General features: G+C 40.7%; 1 protein-coding gene across 4 annotated transcripts in view; it reads right to left on the bottom strand.

Moving 5' to 3' along the window:
• Positions 1-595: 595 nt before the first annotated feature.
• The window catches only part of LOC121293125 (rho GTPase-activating protein 8-like), an 80476-nt gene continuing 58746 nt past the window's right edge, over positions 596-22325 (bottom strand). For all 4 annotated transcript variants that reach the window (XM_041215832.1, XM_041215828.1, XM_041215831.1 and 1 more), the window contains 5 exons: positions 20310-20383; positions 18107-18184; positions 13835-13963; positions 5097-5200; positions 596-1995 (listed from right to left, as the gene is read on the bottom strand). In XM_041215832.1, coding sequence (XP_041071766.1) covers positions 1798-1995; positions 5097-5200; positions 13835-13963; positions 18107-18184; positions 20310-20383 — 583 coding nt within the window. In that variant the 3' untranslated portion in view covers positions 596-1797. The remainder of the gene's footprint in view (positions 1996-5096; positions 5201-13834; positions 13964-18106; positions 18185-20309; positions 20384-22325) is intronic.

Genomic DNA, 22325 nt, shown 5'->3' on the forward strand with positions numbered 1-22325 from the left:
CACAAACACAAAACATTAAAAAATAAATTCATAGGAAACAAGCAATGACAAAACCTAGGAATAATTATCAAAATTGCAGATCAAAAGACCTTTTATGTGAATTTTAGAATCTGACAGCCTAGTGTTTTTTTCTAACTCTGCCCAAAAAGAGCATGAGGCCTCATGACTCTTTTGATGTGCTGCACATAAAGCATTAAATTCTTTCTAAATGTTCAGGTGAGCCACTCATTCATCAGTTTAACATTCAGCACATAGGCAGGGAAGTTCTTTCATCAGAATTTCAGGATACATGATAGATTTGATCAGCCACAGGTTTATGTGCACCATTGTCACTGGGCTGTAAAGTTTGATTTATCAGTGGTTTCCTACAGGGAGATAGGACTTGAAGGCTCTCATCTTTCATGTCTTAGCTACCATATCAATTTTTGCATTGGTTGGTGTAAGCTGTATTTTACACAGTTATTGCTGTATAACATTATTATAAAATATTTTACTACTACTGTTTACACCAGGAGCAATGATCACCACAGCAACAATAAACACAAGACCTTGGCAGAAGAGCAATCAGAACAAAGATTCTTCAAATAATTGCATATTAATGTTAACAAAGCCAGGCAACATAGTCCATGTTGCATTTTATTAATTTAACAAAATTATAAATACATAGTGGATGAAAAATAAACTCCTTTCACTGTTAAATATAAATTGTAAATTTGTGGTACAAGTGGGCTAGTCTCTTTTCACCACTAGCACCCAAGACTGAAGCAAACCCCATGTGATGAGTTGAAGCTCTTCCTCCAACACTTGCAATAGACCAAAGTGGTAAAAAGCCATGGTCCTATCAACCCAGCTGCTAATGTTCCAAGACCTTCATTTTCTTAATTTTTTAGCATTAATGGCCACAGAGCCCAGAAGATGGATTCACATACAGAATGTGTAAAGTAAAACTAGTACAGAGGAAAAAGCTGTTTTGAGCTGAAACTTTTTTCTACACTTTAAACAGATCTATCATCAGTCTGTCCTTACTTGTTGCAGAGACTAAATGGTAAAAATTACCACTCTCTTACCTCAGGGACGCAAAATTTGCCTGAGTGTTGTCCTCAATAATAAGTGATGTTAATTATATCTGGGCTTATTAACTCGTTAGTCACTTCTCCCTTAAATTAATGAAATAGGATAGAGAAACATCAACTTTGGCGGTTCTCATACCCATTTAGCAACAATGTGGAAAAGATTAATACTGTTTTAAGGCACTGGTGCATGATTCATAATAAGGTTCTATCCACACCACATATAAAAGAAACTGGCCTTGTAGATTTTTCACAATTTTAAAGTAATTTTATTTCCATGTTTTAATCTCTGTACTACACATACCAATGGTGCAGCAGGAAAACAGGCTCCAGGTCCAATCTGCTACCTCCCTACTACACAGTCAAAACTAGAATTTGATAAATGAAAGGAAAAGGAGCTGGCATGTCAAAAGTCTACAATGTTTACAAACAATGCCACTGGCATTATGGAAGCAAACACTGATTTTTACATCAGTTTTTCTGTTTTATAAATCTCCAGTCAAAATTTTAAAAAACATTTTATATCACTTCCTTCTTCGTCATCTTGGTATCAGCAAGTGACAAACAAGCTTCAAGTATCATGAAGTGATATTCACACATGAAAGAGTCTGTGGCCAATGCAATTTAATACAGAACCAACTACAGCATTTGGCTTTTCCATCAGTATCAGACGTATCCATTATGTCCATTGACTTACTGAGGTTAGCTGCAGTGTTTGAAGCAGTGTTTATGGCAGCACCTCATTGGGCAGAATCCTGGAGCTGAAGATTTGGCTGTAGTACTCAATCAATAGCTCAGTAAACATGTTTATTGGCGGTAGGGCATGCAATGTTGCAGGTCCTTTCGTGGGCCAGATCAGGTTCACTCCAAAGACACACGCCAGGTTTGATGGGTTCATTTTATTAAAAATACTCTCCTGGGACACCTAAGACACAATAGACTTAATTAGATTTTAACAATATGTAAAGCAAGTTGGATCAGCAAAATAAAGGTTTACCTACCTGACTAGTTAAGAGCCTCCATCGCTCTAAGCTAGTCTGATTATAGTACTGGCATGGGGTACAGGGCAAAGATTATGTCCCCAGAGCAGCATGATTTGCTGTAACAGTGGCTGAAGCTTCAATCTAGTTTAGGGGCAGTCCGGAACTTGTGACCCTTGTGAAATGACTACTAGCTGGTTGGGAAATTCTGCACCTTTTTTAAAAACAAGGAATAGGTTTTAAATATAATTAGTTTTTCTTTTTTGATTTTGGTATCTGAACTATTCTAGGTATTTATTCCTGTTATTCACACGTTTAAGGCTATAGATTTTACAATGCTCATATCACATGGTCACCTGATGGATAAACAGTCAATAACTTAAATGGTGATTTTCAATGGGAATCGGGGAAAACTCTCCACTGGTTGAAGTCATACCTAGCACAAAGAAAATGGCTGTTGTTGAAGACCAATCATTTCAGTCCTGGGACATCACTGCAGAAGTTCCACAAAGTAATGCCCTGGGCCCAACCATTTCAATTGCTACATCAATGACCTTCCCTCCATCACAAGGTCAGAAGTGAGCATGTTCACTGATGGTTGCACAATGTTCAACACCATTTGTGACCCCTCAGATACTGAAGGAGTCCATGCCTGCACACAGCAAGACCTGGACAACATTCAGGCTTGATCAGTGGCAAGTGACATTCATGCCACCCAAGTTCCAGACATGACTGTCTCCAAATCTTATCTTCTCCCATCAACATTCAATGGCATTACCATCACTGAATTCCCCACTAGCAACATCCTGGGGTTACCACTGACCAGAAACTAAACTGGACCAGTCACAAATAGATGGCAACAAGAGCAAGTCAGGGCTGGGAATTCTGTGGTGAATAACTCACCTCCTGACTTCCCAAAGCCTTTCCATCATTGACAAGGCACAGGTCAGGAGTGTGATGGAATCCTCTCCATTAGGCTGCATGAGTGCAGCTCCAACAACACTCAAGAAGCTCGGCACCATCCAGGACAAAGCAGCCCACTTGATTGATGCCCCATCCACCACCGTTAACATTCACTCCCTTCACCACCAATGCACAGTGGCAGCAGTGTGTCATGTACAAGATGCACTGCAGCAGCTTGCCAAGCCTCCTTCGACAGCACCTTCTAAACCCATGACCTCTAACACCTAGAAGGACACAAACAGCAGGTGCATGGGAACACCATTACATCCAAGTTCCCCTCCAAGCCACACACCATCCTGACTTGGAACTATATCATCATTCCTTCACTGTCATTGGTTTAAAAACCTGGAACTCCCTCTCTAACAGCACTGTTGGTGTACCTACACCACATGGACTGCATCGGTTCAGGAAGGCAGCTCACCATCACCTTCTTAAGGGCAATTAGGGCTGGACAATAAATTGGCCTTGTCATTGCAGCTTACATCCCATGAACAAAATATAAAAAAACAAGCACAGGACAAATTGAGCTTTTGAAAATTAATCCTGGCACTTCATTGATTGCTCGCAATAAGTGAATGTAATTTTCCAATCAACTACTGCCAGTAAATTGTGTAGTTATGCATCAAACAGGATGGCAGCGTGATGACAGCACTGGACACTTTGAGGCCAGGGGGCTCACTATGCACCATGTGTATCTCCCTGACTCTATTACCCAGCATTGAACTATGTTGGCAGAAATGTTTCCAAATGTGCAATTTTTTAATCCAAAAATAAAACCTTATATGAAAGATGTGAAGTGATGGGACCTGTCAGTTCTTTGAAAAAAATGGAATTCTACAGGCCAATGCGGCATTGACCGTTTTTCAGCCCATCAAGAATCAATTACATCATAAGCATTTTACATTACAGAATAGTAATGAACAACAATACGCCTACTACATTTGGATTGTCCAATATAATGTGCTACCACACTCTCCACTAGTTTCAAATGCATCATTTTCATTTTCATTCAACCTTAAATTATATCCATTTATTTTGACATCAGAGCTGGTTTATTGAAGAAGTAACTATTATGACTGGGCTCAAATAGGAGCTCATTTGCCCTAGGCAGCCAGATATTTGAAACAATATGTTGGCTAACAGCTTCAGCTGAGGTACTGTAGCCCATTAATTCAGATCAGTATAAAATTCAGCACCTCTAAATGATCTCAAATACTTTCCCAGTTGAAAGTGTCAGTTTCACCATCAGGATCTGTACTAAAAGTCAACAGTCCAAAGGATTAGAATTATGACAGAATTATGCTTAGGAACCGATTTGATGTCAACATTAAGTTTGGACATTTCAATGATTGTCTTACAAATGTATGCTAAGTTAGTTCTTTCATCTAACAGCATCAGCAACTCCTTGAATAGCACATTCATGCTACAGAGTTGTGCAAGAGTAATGCATCTATCAATGGCCTAAAATGTAAAGGTACTGAAGGTCCCAGGTTTAATCCCGCGTTTGTGTTGAGTTCACTAATACTAACAGAATAGGCTACACATTTCTGTGCTGGGGGGGAAGAAATTAGTCAGGTACCCAATCCTAATCATCATCTAGTGACCTCTGCTGGAAATTGTACACGTGGTCCTCAGACTGGGACAGATCAGATTCACCTGTGATTCGGTCCATGTTTGATTGGGCCACGAATATCCGCTGTCCAAGCTCATATTCAAGGCTTGGCAACTTGAGCGCAGTACTTAAGAGGGTTGCCAGTCTCAGAGGAACTATATTCTAACAAAATTAAGCACTTCAGAATAGGAAAGAAGAAAATTTCAGGGGGCAGGGGAGGGAAGATAAGGGACAGCCACAAAGCTGCTCAATGCCCAGATACCTGGTGCTGTAGGTAAAACACTGTCTATAGTGTGGATGAGTTTCATCAGCCACAGGGACTGTGCCAGCTCACCAATTTCTGCAAATTTTTATTCAAAACCATTTAAGCTCCCCTCCTCCCAAGAGATACTACTGTACTTGTAAACCACAAACCTTTGCACATAAACGCGTGTCTGACAAAATGTTGATCTTTGTAAATGACATACTCACCATGTTAAGAAAGCATATCAAGTACTTCACAATGATATAGTTGTGTTCTGGAAGTTCCTGTATTATTTGCTTGCATCGAGTTACTCGTAGGCTGCTTTCAACAGCTAGAAGTAAAGTGTATGCATCAGTTAGATCTTAAATTAACTGCATAAAAACAGTAGTGACAAGCACATTGTCAGCTAACTTGCTCTACAGGGAAGGAGGTTCTATTCCAAGAAGCTGCAGGTTATCAGCAATGACCTGCCATGAGAGCCTCAGCCTCCTGATGCACAGTGTTCAGACATGTTGAGAAAGCTGGTTGTTTGCCTCTAGTCCCTGTGTTGGGGCTGGCACCTCATTCTAGCTGGATCTGCTGGGGAGGAGCATGTAGCTGGGGAGAAGGAAGCTGCTGCTGCTCCTGCTAGTGATGATGTGGCTTTTTCCCCTCATCAGAGGTGCAAAGTGGAGCTACACAAACTGCTCCCTTGGCTGGGAGAAGGTAAATGTAGCTGAAGGTGTGAAAAATTGTTGGGCAGGTAAAGCGCCTTTTAACAAGTTGGCAATCATCTGTCAGGCAGTGAAAGTGCTCTCTGAGAGAAGACGTGCTTTGAACAGCAATGTCCCAGTGGCCATGGCTGGAGCTCGTCAGAGTAACCAATCAATGCCTTCAGCTCAACAGCATAACCAATCAAAGCCTTCCCAGCTTGTCAGTTTCACTGAAGGTGGTCTTCTCACAGTGCAGCCGAGTGAGTTGCTGGATTGTTGGGAAACAGGTCCCCCAGCTAGGAAATTCAGAGATGAGGATTAAAGCAGTTCTAAGTTGATATTTAATTACCTCAATAAACTAACCAACAGACCAAAGGAGGTTTCCCGCTTGCCTTCCATCCCACCCTGCAGAAACCTGGGAGGGCAGGATGATCCCGATCTGACATCAATTTCAGGGGGTTTAAACACACCAACAAACCCACCTCCCCTTGTTTGTGAAAATTCCTTCCCATTGTTTTTAGTAACACCCAGACTATCTTTGATTTTGTATTGTTCTACGCACAGCAAAGCTCTTCTCCATCCCCAGACAACCCCCGTAAATGTGTTTCTGGCATACTCAATTGTTATGCAAATGTCACGTCACTTCATTCACACCAATGCAACAGACACATCTCTGCATCTACCACATTCACCATGTGATTACTTATTTCTGTACGTATGGAGCGATGAAGCAAAGTAACATTGGCAGTGCTTTTTCTTTTATAAAAAAGTTTCATCACTTTAATAAGGCAGATTTCCTATTTACTGATTGTCAACAACGAATCTTATTATAACTCATTCAACTTTAAGGTATTTTATAGTTTAAATACAAATGAAAATTATCCAGCAATTGTCTGCAGCACTAACTGTTTAAATTAAAAAGGAGTGCCTCAGCCAGCATCACAGACTCTCTACCCCTGGCGCCATCAATTCACTGCAAAACAATTTTTCAGGAGCCATCTTGCTGACATTTGTTTAAGAAAATCTGGATGGGGGAGGGAGCACAGAAATTGGATCCTTGAATCAAGCCAGCAGGTTTTGCATTTTAAAGGGAGCATTCTCTTCAATATCTATTGCAGAATACACCATCTATTCCCATAATTTTCCAATTTTCAGTCAAACATAAAAAGTTGCATTGTCTTTTTATTGTCCTGTACAGTCTTTTTCTTGTTTGCTCCTTTCCCCTTCTCTTTGTCAGCACCAGAATCCTCCCCGATACCTCATCTAGGGAGCTCAGACTGCGATTACAAATCTGCTAGTTAACCTCTGGGACATCACATTTTAACCCAGCAAATTCATAAGTGCATTTTGGATAGAGGTCACTTAGTTGTGGTCAAGGGAACTTATTTTTCCCTTTCTGATATTGAGTTCAAATGTTATTGTCTTACAGTTGCTCTGAGCTCATCAAACCCTTAACAGGTTGAGAGTTCTAAACATCATTGATGCAAAATTCTCAAAAAACACACCTGGACAAAATTTACTGCAGATTAGGACTGCAGAAATGAAATGAGCTTTAAATTTAGAACTGCCCAGATTAAATGCAGACAGTTGGCTAACAGAGAGAATTCCAAGATACTGTTGGCAGAGAGTAACCATGGATTTGAGACAAAAAATGAACATTTTCCAGAGAAAAAAATAATTTGCAACAATTTATGTGCAACAGTCAATATATGTTCTGTACTAATGTTATCTAAATATATTTTGCAGTGTTTTCTTCCTATGATTCTGTAGAATGATAATGTTTAAACAAGTGCACATAATTAAATGCAACATGCTGCAAGCAAAATGTAAATGTTTTATTGGCTTAACTCAGTAGTTACGGGGGCTGGGAGATGATCCATTATTTCATTAATTTTTTTTTGTCCCTTTGCCTGACATTTAAACTGCTTTTTACATGTGGCCGGATCTCAGCTTATCATCTTCTGAACCTCCATATGTTGCTGGAGACTTGAGCATCACTTCAGACAATGATGACCAGGTAGGTCCAGCATGCCAAGAAGAATCTAGAAACATTTTGGACTGTTTTAGCAGAGGAAGCCCATCATGCTCCACTTTGCTGGAAAGAAAAATCAAGCTTCTCCTCTCTCTCATCAAGGGAAAATACCTTACAGGGTTTCGCAGTGGAATGGTAGGCATCAACTAAAGAGGTTCTGTGCACAGCAGACAAGAGCATCATGAAAATATTTACAATAACTTTTGATTGTCACCCGATTTTATACTCTACCTCGAGATAAAAGCAAAGTACTGCGGATGCTGGAAATCTAAAGCAAAAACAAAAATACCTTGAAAAACTCAGCAGGTCTGACAGCATCTGCAGAGATAAATACAGTTAACGTTTCGAGTCTGCATGACTCTTCATCAGAATATTATATTCCACCTCATTTCTATATTTCTTAGTTCTGTTGAAGAGTCATACGGACTCGAAACGTTAACTGTATTCTTCTCCGCAGATGCTGTCAGACCTGCTGAGTTTTACCAGATATTTTTGTTTTTATACTCTACCTCTCCTGAAGAAAGAGTCTCACACTGGGATACAGTTCCAGAGGCACTATCAGCTCTTCAGCACTCTTCTTAAGTAACCATCTCTTACATTCGGTGGGGGGGGGGGGGGGGTGTGCAGTTCCTCACACACATTCCTTCATTATTCAGAGTCAGAGTTCAGTACCTTCATTTCATGTATGACCCACAGAATGTGTACTGGCAGGTTGGGTGATTGTGAGGGCAATACTGTCAAGCTCAGTCTGGGCCACAGCTGACAAGATACAGATGTAAACATCCACTTCCAAAGGTGGTCATTAGATAGCAAACAGAAGAAGCTCAGCCAATTTTCTACTCTTTACCCCACTGTGGCATCCTTGACTGCTGTTTAGGCCACTAATAGCAAATACAGCATAGGGCAGCAATTGAAGTTAGATAATTTCTGATCCATACACCCATTGTAGGCAGTGTAAGTATACAACAAAACTTCAGAGGAGTTTCTACATTTTAAATTATTGAAATGTAGTAGTGAAGCCAGTAAAGGTAAAAAAAGCTATTTGCCAGTATTCATCAAACCTTCAAAATCAATTCATTTTGAGGTTAAACAATATGCCTGTGAACATTTTCTCTCAGTTCTGATCTCTGATTCCCCTTACGTGTGCAGTTTTTCCATATCCATCATAAAGATTAAGGAGCATACCTAAAAATCCATGTGAAGACAGTCACATATATTACGGATTCAACAGCAACTGTTGCAAATGCTTTGGTTTGTTGGGTGTGGTACAAAATACTGAGCTATTGCAGCTTTGATTCCTGCTTTATGCCAAGTTGCTGATCTCAGCCGAGGTAAAAGCTAAGGTGCTGCAACTGGCATCAGTGCCTTGGTACTGGTATATAAAATTCCCTCCACTGATGCAGTTCTCAACGTAATTGGTGGCATGTCTATAGTACAGAAACTGTGACACCAAAACCTACAAAATGATAAGACTCCTCTCAATCTTTGCACAGAAGCTAAGCAACTTGCTGTGCCTCATTCAAATATCCATTCTTCATGCATAAATCTAGGAAGCAACAGCAGATCCAGCACACATTTCAGATTGTACCAGTGACTATGGCTTCACTCCTCACTGCCTTAACCTTGTGGGTTACAAGAGAAACCATTAGATCTTTTGAGGTAAATGAATGCAGTAAAACAGTAAGTTTTATTATCTTGGCTCGAGTCCTGACTTTAGGACAGCATTCTTGTTACATCTTGGCTGATTGGGTCAGCTCTAAACTTCCAGTGTCAACATATGCACATGTAAATGTTGAATGTCACATCATGCACATGTTGTGAATATTTAGTTCATAATTCACATGTTTTAAAATATATCTTGTAGTTTTAGGAATTAAGGTAGAAAATGGGGTATCTGGTTGAGAAACTGGTAAAATTGGGTTGCATTTACATCAGAGCCAAACAGTGAATGACCCATCTCTAAGCTTGTATTGAAGCCAGGGATCCTGGGGAAAGAAGGTAAAACTCCACTAACAATATAAATCATTCACATGGGTTGCAAAATCAAACAGTTGTGTTGAAAGTAAAATAAGTCCTTCTGTTTGAGTCAGCACAAAGTATGCCACATTGCTGTACAGATAGTGATTCAGGGTGGAGCCCTGGTTTAGAAGGTTATTTTGTTAAATTTATCAATGTGCACTTGCTGACAGAAGCAGAAAGTTCAGTCTGGGTTTCACGAGGGAAAAACACCTGGAAGATTTCTCTAGCTTGCAACTAGTGGAAGAAATCTACACAGTGGTCCTCACAGAACCTTGTGGCAGAAAGCAGTCAGCTTGGATTGTTAGCTTGGAAAGAGCTGCACAGAAGCTGAGAGAGCTGACTGGGAAAAAGCAGTATATATGTCCAAACACAGGACAAGGAGCTAAAAATTCCACAGTCATGATATCTTTAAAGAAAATTGGAGGATCGCTTAGTCAAAAGCTAGTGGAAGGATCCCCATGCAATTTGTAATGCGAGGAATAGCTGGGATACTAAGGAAAGTTAAAGTAAATTCTGAAGGGCTGTGGCATACCTTTTGGATTGGCCCCAGGAAAAGTGAATAGACCTTCAAGATTTTGTAAGATAAGGGAACTCTAGCAGAGAAATAAAAAAAAGAACTGAGTTTATAGCATAATTCTTTATCAGCTACAGTTTTAAGTTAGTGGTGCTTGCTTTGTTTTAATTTCTCTTCACATATACAATAAAGTTTGTTTATTTTGGTAAAAACATGAAATCTTGTGTAGTTCTATCGGTTAAATGCTAGGTATTTGGATTCCTGGTGTTGCTCTATATCTGAGGAAACGGAGGCCCCAGTGTACAATGCTAAGTTGGACTTGCTTGTTTGCCACACAATTACATAAACAATAAAAAAGTTAAATAATGGTATTAATGCAAATAAGATGCTGTTCTCACATATACTGCTCTGCCATGGGTAGGTAGGTTTTGGTTTACATTGGGGATTCCTAAACTGTGCTTCTTTGAGACATCTCTGTGGGATTGGGGTGAGGGAGGGTTATGTGGAAGCAATTGTCCATGGGTGAATTTTATTTGTGCTTTATTTATTTCATAGGTTTGTTACAATAAGCTACACAAAGTTCCAAAACTCTGTGGGAGTTTGTTGTATAAAATAGTTAATTTACTTCAAGATATACCAATGAGAACACAGAAACAGAGAGGATGGTATACATAGCCCTCTCCTCCAATCACCCTACAGCATGGTTTCAGTTGCCCAGCTACAGTCCAACCGAACTGAGCTCAGGATTAAGTCTGTTTTTATTTTAAGTTGTATATCTGTCAGGGTGTAACAGTGAAAAATGAACAGATGGCTAAAGACTGCTAGCATTAAGAAAAACACACAACGTATCAGGTATAAGACGTAAAGTAATGAAATTTGTTTTGCTAGTACCAGGACACTTGCTGAAATTGCTGGAGACAACTACTGACTCAACATGCAAATCTCAGCCTGTGAAGCAAAACGCTGACACAAGACACGAAACAGGGTCTATATCAAAAAGCCATAGATATGATAAACAGTGCTTTGAAACTTGGACTACAACCAGTGAATATTCTTAGCTGCAGTTTGTGTTACGTAGTGAAGTCCTGTCGAATAACAGCCCAAGAACCATGGGCAGGATTTTTCAGATGGCAGAGTTTCCTACCCTTCTACCTGAAGAGTTGACAGGGGAGATACTGGCTGCCCCACTACCATTTAATGCTGAATGAGGTGCTAATTGGCTAAGGGTGAGACTTCTGCCCCATCTGCGGAAGAAGTCCCACCTTAGTCAGCTGTTGGTTAATCCAACTGTCTGACAACTTTGTAGTCTCAGCAGCATCAGGTTTGAGCAGTGAGCCAGAAGAGGAGCAAACGGAAGTTGGACTTCAGATAAGTCCCGGGTATCAGAGGGGGTGAGGGGCCAGGTGGGAGAGTTAGAAAGGAGGGGTATGACCTTGTGGGGAAGTGTCTCCAATGGGCACAGAGGACCTGCAAAGGAGGCCATATCTTCCTCCCCCACCCCCAGCCCCTTGCCCGACACCAGCTCACTCAGTAAAAGTGGGAGGTAAGAGTTGATTGTTTATTTCACTTTCTATTATGACAATTTGAAATGCATTTTGTAATGTTCTTTTGGATAACTCTTTTTGAATAAGGTAATATTTTTGCAAAAAAAAAAAGATGGGAGCTAGGGAAGCCACAATGAGTTTCTGCTTACCCTGGCAGGAATGTGAATTGAGCTTCAAATGTCTTTGCATGTCTGGATATGTCTACCTGCAATCCACTTAGAGCTTGCTGGAAGTTTGACCACATTGCAGTAGAAAAGGTCAGGTGACTTTTAGCAGCCATCGGTAAGATTTCTTGTGTCCATTTAAAAAAGATTAGCTTTTTTTTTAAAAACAAAATCTATAATATCACAACTGTATGTTTGTGACACCATGCTCAGAGAGAAGGCCCAAAAATTAATTCAAGTAATGCCATTAACAAGCAACTGCATCACATTGATTTAATGACATGGCCGGTGATGTCCTAACTCAGTCATGAACTGTGTCACTAGCAGCCAGTAGTTCGCTCTGCAGCTTGAGAAATCGACAGGTGTGGCAGGCTTAGATTATCTTCTGTTGTACGTGCAGTATATTTACAAAGGTCAACAAAGGAGGGTATTTTGTTTTACTAGTCACTGGCAACTAGAACAACAGGAAATGAGATTTTGCACTTGCTTGACAGCTTCATTGAAATTGAGGTATCGTCATCTGTTCACAATGTATTGGCACCTGTACCAATGAAACAAAGTCAGTGACTGGTAGGAACAGTGGAGGTAGTGACAGGGTATCAGAGTAGTCACTCCCAAGGTGATAGGAGTGCATTGTAGTATATATAGGGAAGGACTTACTGTCAAAAGTATGAATACCAACTTGAAGGAGGTGCTGAACAATAATGTGAAGATGGTAAACTTTATAAAAGTTCAATCCTTGAACTCCAAAATTTTTCTGCTCCATCTAATGAGGTAGGAAGCAAACATATCAATCTATCACTCCACATGATAGGAGACTCGATGGCCATTCCATGACACATGACTTTGAATTCCATTCTGAGGCTATGTATCCTTTACAGACCACACATTCCCACTCTTTCACTGTCTGGGTTACACAGCTTGGTGCTCACATCTGGACTACTTGTGATATATATTCTCTTGCCTGAATGAGCTACATCTAGGACTTCAAGGACTCCAATGTCTGGGGCAATGATTTTTTTTAAAAAGCTGGAATTCTGGGCTCGCACTGTGGAGGAAAACAACACTGAAATGTTCTCAAACATGCCTGAATTCCTGATAACAGAACGCTGTTAAAAGTGACATTAAGAAACATCTCACTGAACTGGTGAGGCAATTATGTGAGTACTTGCCCTCAATGGGAAACACAGACAGCTGAATCGGCTACTCTTCCATCAATTTCTCTGCAGTGTACATGCTACAGTATTTGCCAATAAGAGAACATTCTGGACATCTCAAGGTTCAGAATATAAGAACATGAGTTCCAACAAAAGGAACTTGTTAACTTTCGGGTCCAAATGTGAGGCTGAATTGCCAGACAGGACTATCAAAATTTTGATACTGTTGTTATTTACAATTTGCCTTCTCAAAAGTGGATTTTCACCATTTACTAGAATGAACTGAAAGTTATCAACAGCACCTTTGTATAGAAAGCAACTTACAAACTATCACCCCAAACAAACAACCACATCTGTCACCAGAATAACAAGTGGTACTTTTAAGGCATTGTTTAAGTTGCATATGTGCATAACAAATTTTACATTTTGTACAATGCTTGGACATTAAAGGGGCTAAAATATCAAACCTGCAGGGTGACAGGGGTACAGGGATGGCGGGTAGATCTGGAAGGGGCTAAGGGGATATACAATAAATTTAGGAACCTTTGATTTACAATCTTAAGTAAATACATAGGTTCACAATGGAGATTACATCATTACAATGTGCACAGGATACACTGGCTGGGCATTACACCAACAAACTGAAGCTGGAGGTAAAATATGCAAACTCAGATTGTGCACCAGATTTCTGTTACAGCTGCATAATTCCTAATCGACTGTTTGCACTAACATTTGGGGATATTAAATCAGTTGGAGAATGGAGAACATCCCATACATCAGATTATGCACTTGAATTAAGGTATAAAAAGTGTGAAGGAAAATAAAAATCAAACTTCTGATTACCACTAATACTTTGGATCTGGTCGTAAATCTGAGAAGTTAGAAGTGGTTGTGGAAGCTCCCGGAGGAAAGTTTTCAAGATAACAGCAGGAATATGCTCATCTCCATACTCCTCAAATTCAATTGGTTTACCTGAAAAAGATACAATTAATGATATATGTCTTTTCTCATTAAAATACATACATGATATATCAAAAGTCTTACAGATAGTGCACTCTTCGGATTTAGCCATTCTTAATTACTTGCTTTTATGTTTGTCTGTCCTTATATAGCCCTACCTTTGCTTCCCATTCAAACATACAGCTGATTGTTTGGCGAGCTCTCAGTTGCTGATTTCTTACATTCTGCTCACTGTTATCTCAAAGATGCATGGCACAGCATTCCTAATGGCAGTGGAGGGAAGGGTCTCCTGGATTTTTATATCATTAGCCCTGCTGCAATCATGGTTCCAATGGGCAATCCCAACAGCGAGTGTCCTGACCACACCCTGAATGTGTTAATTCTTCAAGTGTTTTCTACCTAGCGTCACAGTTTCCTCTTGCTGCCTTTTCTCTGCTCCCCAACCTCCTTCCCCCCACACCACACCACCACTCATTCCCTTCTGATTCTTCATCAGTGCCAGCTCCTACTCCATGCTGAGCATCCAGGTCTTTCCTACAATCTGCCAATGTTGACCCAAGCCAATAAAATCCTCACCACCGTGCTTTCCTCAGCAGAAACCCACACTATGCTCCCCAAGTACAGTACATCCACCGGTTCCTCCTTATTCACAACACATGTTACTTGTTCAAAAAACTCCAATACATTGGTTAAACATGATTTCCCTCTCAAGAAACCATGTTGACTCTGCCTGGTTACCTTGAATTTATCTAAGTGCCCTGCTATAGTGTCTTTATCATAACGTCTAACATTTTCCCTATGACAAATGTTAAACTAACTACCTGTAGTTATGTGTTTTCTGTTTCCCTCCCTTTTTGAATAAAGGAGCTACATTTGCTACATTTACCAATCTAAAGGATACTTTTGCGAACCAGGGAATTTTGGAAAATTAAAACCAATACAATACACCTGTTCAATTCATCGGTCATCTCTTTATCTTCCATTATTAATTCCCCAGGCTCACTTTCTATAGGACAAATGCTTACTTTGTTAACTCTTTTCATTATTATATATCTATAGAAACACTATCTGTCTTTGTATTTCCAGCTAGTTTTCTCTCGTACTCTAATTTTCCCTTCTTATTAATCTGTCATTTTTTGCTGTTCTTTATATTTTGTCCAATCTTCTGACCTGCCACCTGTCTTTGCATAATTATATACTTTTGCTTTAAGTTTCAAATTATCTTTAACTTTTTTAGTTAAACACGGATAGTGGGTCCTTCCCTTGGAATTTTTCTTTCTCATTGGAGAATATCTATTCTGTGTATTCTGCAATATCCATTTGAAAGTTTACCACTGTATCTCTGGTGACCTATCCCTTAACCTCATTGCCAGTTCTCCTTAGCAACGGAGTATGTTCTTCCCAACAAGAGGGAAAAACATACTTAACCTCATCCTCACCAACCTGCTAGCCACAGATGCATCTGCCCATGACAGTATTGGTAGGAGTGACCACTGCACAGTCGTTGTGGAGACCAAGTCCCGCCTTCACATTGAGGATACCCTCCATCGTGTTGTGTGGCACTACCACCATGCTAATGGGATAGACTTCAAACAGGTCTAGCAAATCAAGGTTGGGCATCCATGAGACACAATGGGCCATCAGCAGCAGCAGAACTGTACTTGAGCACAATCTGTAATCTCATGGCCTAGCATATCCCCCACTTTATCCTTACCATCAAGCCAGGGGATTAACCCTGGTTCAATGAAGAGTGCAGGAGGGCATGCCAGGAGCAGCACCAGCCATACAAAAAATGAGGTGTCAACCTGGTGAAGCTATAACACAGGACTACTTGCGTGTCAAACAGCATAAGCAGCAAGATATAGACAGAGCTAAGTGATCCAACAACCATCAGGTAAGATCTAAGCTCTGCTGTCCTGCCATATCCAGTCGTGAATGTTTGTGGACAATTAAACAACTCACTGGAGGAGGCAGCTCCACAAATATCCCCATCCTCAATGATGGAGGAGCCCAGCACATCAGTGCAAAAGATAAGACTGAAGCATTCGCTGCAATTTTCAGGCAGAAGTGTTGAGTGGATGATCCTTCTCGGCCTCCTCTGGAGGTCCCCAGCATCATGGATGCCAGTCTTCAGCCAATATGATTCACTCTACATGATATCAAGAAATGGCTGAAGGCACTGGATACTGCAAATGCTATGGAGCCTGACAATATTCTAGCAATAGTGCTGAAAACTTGTGCTCCAGAACTTGCCATGCCCCTAGCCAAGCTGTTCCAGTACAGTTACAACACTGGCATCTACCTGGCTATGGAAAATTGCCAAAGTATGTACTAAATACAAAAAGCAATACAAATCCAACCCGGCCAATTACCACCCCATCAGTCTACTCTCGATCATCAGTAAAGTAATGGAAGGGGTCATCAACAATGCTATCAAGCGGCACTTGCTTATCAATAACTTGTTCATTCACGCTCAGTTTGGGTTCCGCCAGGGCCACTCAGCTCCTGACCTCATTACAGCCTTGGTTCAAACATGGACAAAAGAACTGAACTCCAGGGGTGAGGTGAGAGTGACTGTCCTTGACATCAAGGCCGCATTTGACCAAGTGTGGTATCAAGGAGCCCTAGCAAAACTGCAGTCAATGTGAATCAGGGGCAAATATCTACACTGGTTGGAGTCATACCTCGCACAAAGGAAGATGGTTGTGGTTGTTGGAGGTCAGTATTCTCAGCTCCAGGGCATCACTGCAGGAGTTCCTTAGGGTAATATCCTAGACCCAACCATCAGTGTACCATCTGCTTCATCAGCGAAGTTCCTTCCACCATAAGGTCAGAAGCGGGAATGATCGCTGATGATTGCACAATATTCAGCACCATTTGCAACTCCTCAGATACTGAAGCAATCCATGGCTAAATGCAGCAAGACCTGGACAATATCCAGGCTTGGGCTGACAAATGGCAAGTAACATTCTCGCCACACAAATGCCAGGCAATGATCATCTCCAACAAGAGAGAATCTAACCATTGCCCCAAGACATTCAATGGCACTACCATCACTGAATCTCCGACTATCAACATCCTGGGGATTAACATTGACTAGAAACTGGAACTGGATTAGCCATATAAATACTGTGGCTACAAGAGCAGGTCAGAGGCTAGGAATCGTGCAACGAGTAACCCACCTCCTGACTCCCCAAAGCCTGTTTACCATCTACAAGGCAACAAGTCAGGAGTGTGATGGAATACTTCCCACTTGCCTGGATGAGTGCAACTCCCACAGCACTCAAGAAGTTTGACACCATCTAGGACAAAGCAGCCCGCTTGATTGGCACCACATCCACAAACATTCACTCTCTCCACCACCGACGCAGTGTGTACCATCTACAAGATGCACTGCAGGAATTCATCAAGGATCCATAGACAGCACCTTCCAAACCCACAACCACTACCATCTAGAAGGACAAAGACAGCAGATAGATGGGAACACCACCACCTGGAAGCTCCCTTCCAAGTCACCCATCATCCTGACTTGGAAATATATCGCTGTTCCTTCACTATTGCTGGGTCAAAATCCTGGAACTCCTTCTCTAACAGCCCTGTGGGTGTACCTACACCACATGGACTGCAGCGGTTCAAGAAGGCAGCTCATCACCATCTTCTCAAAGGAAACTGGGGATAGGCAATAAATGCCGGCCCAGCCAGCGAAGCCCACATCAATGAATGAATAAAAAAAGGGTCAAATTTATCAGTATAAAAGATAGGGGTCAGTACACTCACCCCAGTCATCCAGCATTTTGTCTAAACAAGCTTCAGTATAAAATTATATTTTAACATTGTTGCCTCATGGGGGAGAATCTAACCAATAAACCAATAATTGTGAAATCCCTCATCATCTGTATGTGAATATAGTTCTAATAATAATGAACAGAAATATTATTGTACCAAGTTATCAGCAACAATGGATATTATCAAATATGTTCCTGGAACTAAAAAGGGTCACAGAATGCTGAACATTGCAAGTATTATTTCTTTATCTTCCTCTGAAGAATAGTCATACGGACTTGAAATGTTAACTCTGTTTTTTTCTCCACAGATACTGTTAGACCTGCTGAGTTTTTCCAGCATTTTCTGACACATAGTCAAGTGGACACCTACCCAGATTATATTGTTTCTGGATTTCCTTTATGACCTGGGTGTTGGCTGATCGTCTGAACAAACCTTCAGTTTTAAGTGCTGTAACCAAAATATTGAAATTTTCAGGCAATTGTTCTCTCTCACACACAGATAATATAACTACACTTGAGATCTGCTAAATGCAATTCGTGAAAAAGACATGGTGGCATTTTCTAAGAGCTTCCTATTGGTCAAGAGCCTCACATATGTGGCACCATGATAGCACAACCACACTTCAGCATTCATTCATGTTAACAAGCAGGAAGTCATGAACAATGCATCCTCAACTTCCCAATATGTGTAGCGACTGGGTGAGGCTCCTCACCAATAGCACAAACTTAGAAAGCTACCCTTCTCAATTTTCTTGCTTGGGAGGCACAATGATCTTAGAATTTAAATTACATATAGGACAAAGGATGATGTGTTCTAACAATACTGGAGTCAGTGTACGAAACAGGAAATAAGGGCTCACCAAAATACTTTTTGATAAATTCAATGTTCTTTCAAATAGAGAATGATGGATACTGGAGAGGGAAATCAACAATGACAGAATTTTAAAATGTTTAAATACGTCTTTTGAATCCCAAGATTTGGAGAGATTATAGCCTGAGCAACAGTGGCATCATCACTGCAAATGTGAGTGATTTGCAGGAAAAGCAACATCAGTAATCATGAAGCAGATTTTATCCACAATCCATTGCTGCATTTCTGGTTCAGCTGCATCATTTTGGGGAATAGTTGAGCAAAAGTGATCAGGTCCCAACAGTAATGTGAAATGAGAAATGGGGAGAGAGTGAGAGAGAGAGAAAGGTAGAGTAAGAGATCATCTCTAGTCTTTTTTAATATCGCTTTAGAGTAATATTGAAGGATGATGCCTGGAATTACGTTGCCCCTCAGGTTATAGGTGCACAACACTGAAAGATGCATGGAGTGGAGTGGAGGGCATGGGGTGTGTGGTGGAAAAGAGCTGCCCATCAGTAAGGAGAGGTTAATGATCAACAACAAGATCCAATTAATCTTAAGCAGCTGTCAATATGTAGCCAAAATGCCCCATGTAAAGAAACCACATGAAGAAAGAGTAACACAATTCTGAACCCATTAAAAGTGCAGGGAAGAAATTAGTCCTTGGCATCAATCCAGAGAACAGCATAATTTAGAGATTGTAAGAGTTTTATCTTTATTTCCTCCAAAGATGGCATTTACAACTTTATCTCTATAAATCATATTCAGATTCTACTCGCATCATAGGACCCTCAAGCCTCCCACTGAAATCAGCTGGACTCCAGGCAGATGCATTGTGGAACACTGCAGGAAATATGGTAGTGGTGGGATCAGTACAGGAAAGAGATGCTGAGTGCAGCAAAGCTATTTTAGTGTTCTTAGCACCCCACTTGTACTGGGTAGGTCAAGTTAAAATTGGCCCCTATTAGTAAAGTTGGGAAACTGAGGCGGGATCAAAGCTCCCCAGGTTGAAGAGTTAAAGAAATTGAAAGACAAATCCTATAATAATGATTAGGGGATGTCAAACAATGGCTGTAGAATCAAAATATCTTAGCAAGAAGGAAAGACAGGGAGATAAAAAATTTTACAGATTTGAGGTGCTAGAAAAGAATGAGTTAGAGCAGAAGATCATGATACAGAGGGACAGGAGTATGTGGAATGCCATATTTGAAGTTTGGAAAAGATATGCAAGCAACATTGAGATACAATAACCATTACAGTGTTAACAAAATAGAGACTAGAGAGGCTGTTGGCAAGAGCAAGAGTGACACCAATCAGAGAACCAGCTTTCATCTGCATCCTATCCAGGAGTGTTAAAGACATGGTAGAAGTCATCCAACATGGGGGACAGTATATAATAATTCTGTACAAAACTCAAACCCATGAAGACACGTCAGCAGGAAGTGGAATGGTTGAAAAGTGAATCAATCTTCTTGGTGCAGCGAAAGCAATGAAAAGAAATGCAACTTCCACCTGAGGCTAGAGGAGATAGTAAGGCCAGGAAGCTGATGAATGAAGGTCAAAGGGTGGAGCCAACGGCAAGAGGTAGTAGCTGGTCAGGCTTGCAAAAGAGAGCAAAGTAGATATTTTTCAAATTCATACTCTGAGGAGGTAAGGCTACAAAATTGCTTAAATCAAATTAGGAGTCAACATTCTTAACACAGAAATGAGGAATTAAACATACCTTTCTGCTTTAGGAACAGCACAGTCTGTCTCATTACCAGAGGAATGAGATCACCATTTCCTTTGTCCCGCAGACTAACATTTTAAAAAAGTAATGCAGTGTCACATTGTGTAGGTTAGTTGCACAGAAATCAATTTAATTCGAATATCTTACAATGTTTACTTTGTGAAAGGCCCCATTTACAAGAAGAATTTGGATTAATATTGTATCTTTGACACAGTAAAATATCCCAAGGCACTTCACAGGAGGATAATCAGGCAACAAGTGACACTGAGCCAACTGACAGGACATTAGATGACCAAAAGTTTGGTCAGAGAGGAAGGCTTTAAGGCTTTTAGCAGCAATGGCGGGGCGGAGGGGGGGGGGGTTCGCAAAGAGTTGTTTTCAGGGGATGCAGTGTCATCAACAAGGCTTACATTTATTATCCATCTCCAATTGCCCTGCAGAAATTGCTGGTGAGCTGCAATGAATGTGGTAAAGAAACTGTTATGTAGACAGTATAGAGCTTAAGGCCCAGTGTCATGAAGCTATTATTATATTATAGGAAAATATCTTTCTTTTAAAATAGAGATTTAGTCTGTGGGTATGTCTTAATTGGATTAAAGCCAGCTAGTCTGGGTGCTTTGATGTGTACTAGTTTTGATATGTAAGAGAGATAGCATGCATTTGCATTTTTTGAATACAGCATTCAAGAAGTGAAAACTGACATCTATCTAGCAAAATGTTTATATTGCTAATAAAACTGGTACTAAGAAAGGGGTTTTGTTAGATAGGTTTAGTTCGGACATTCAATTGTATGGGTGAGGTATAACTTCAGCAGTGTTGTGTGTGTAGAGCAGAGGCAAGATAAAATCAAAAGGCAGCTGCAAGCCACCAACAGTCTCCACAGGAACCAAAGTGAAAAGAACCTCACTTTCAATTTGTAAGGTGAAACTGCTTTGCCTGGTGTCTGGTTAAGCCTATGAGTTGCTGTTGCCTTAATGGAGATTAGTTTGGGAATTTGTTAAAAGTTATGATAGTAGTAATTTGAAGCCATGTGTATATATATTTTAACCTGTGTAAATTAATAAAATATTTCATTTAGTTTAATGTAAAGCCTCAAGAACTGGTGTCTGATTCCTGAATTTAGAATTGCTTTCCAAACATAACACTTAAAATTATAGGTTATGACAATTGTTTAAAGTTTCCCTCTGGGGTTTTTAAAATAACTCCACTTTACCAGCCACATTGGTCATAACACCCAGACAGCTTCTCGTGGGGCAAAAGAAGTGAGGCAGGCATGAGTCAGAATTGGAGAAATGAAGGGATTATGGATGGCTGTAGTATTGGGGCAGGTTACATAGAGAGAGAAGAGAGAGAGAGAGAGGAGGGGGGTTGGGGGAGACGACAAGGCCACTGAGAGATTTAAACATGAGAATGAAAGGTTTGAAATCCAGGCTTTGCTGGTCCGGAAGCCATGAAAGGTCAACGAGTACATGGGTGATTGGAGAAAGGAACTTGGTGCAATTTAGGATATGAACAGCAGAGTTTTGGATTACCTTAGTTTTATGGGGGGTGTTAGCCAGGAAAGCTTTGAAATAATTGAGACTTTAAGTAACTAATATGCAGATGAGAGTTTTGGCAGCAGCTGGGCCTGGATGGGGATGTGGGAGCGGGTGGGTGCAGGCAGTGGTAGATGGGCAGTATGATGCAGGGGAAAGTAAGCAATCTTGATAATGGGCAGGATAGGGGGCTAGAAATTCAGATCAAAGTCAAATAATCTGGTTCGCTCTCCAACAGTGAACAGGAATGGGGGTGGAATCAGTAGCTATGGAATGGAGTTCGTGAAGGGATTTCAAGCCTCCTCCACAAGCCCCCTGATCATGGGTCATCTCAACCAGCAAGACTGTAAGATATTTAAGAAGAGTTGTAGAGATAAGCCAGTGAGTCTCATGTCAGTGGTAGGGAAACTATTGGAGAAAGTTCTGAAGGAGAGAACAATCTTCCCTTGGAGAGGCAAGGTTTGATCAGGGATAG

The sequence above is a fragment of the Carcharodon carcharias genome, chromosome 21 (genome assembly GCF_017639515.1).
Source record: "Carcharodon carcharias isolate sCarCar2 chromosome 21, sCarCar2.pri, whole genome shotgun sequence".
Lineage (NCBI taxonomy): Eukaryota > Metazoa > Chordata > Chondrichthyes > Lamniformes > Lamnidae > Carcharodon > Carcharodon carcharias.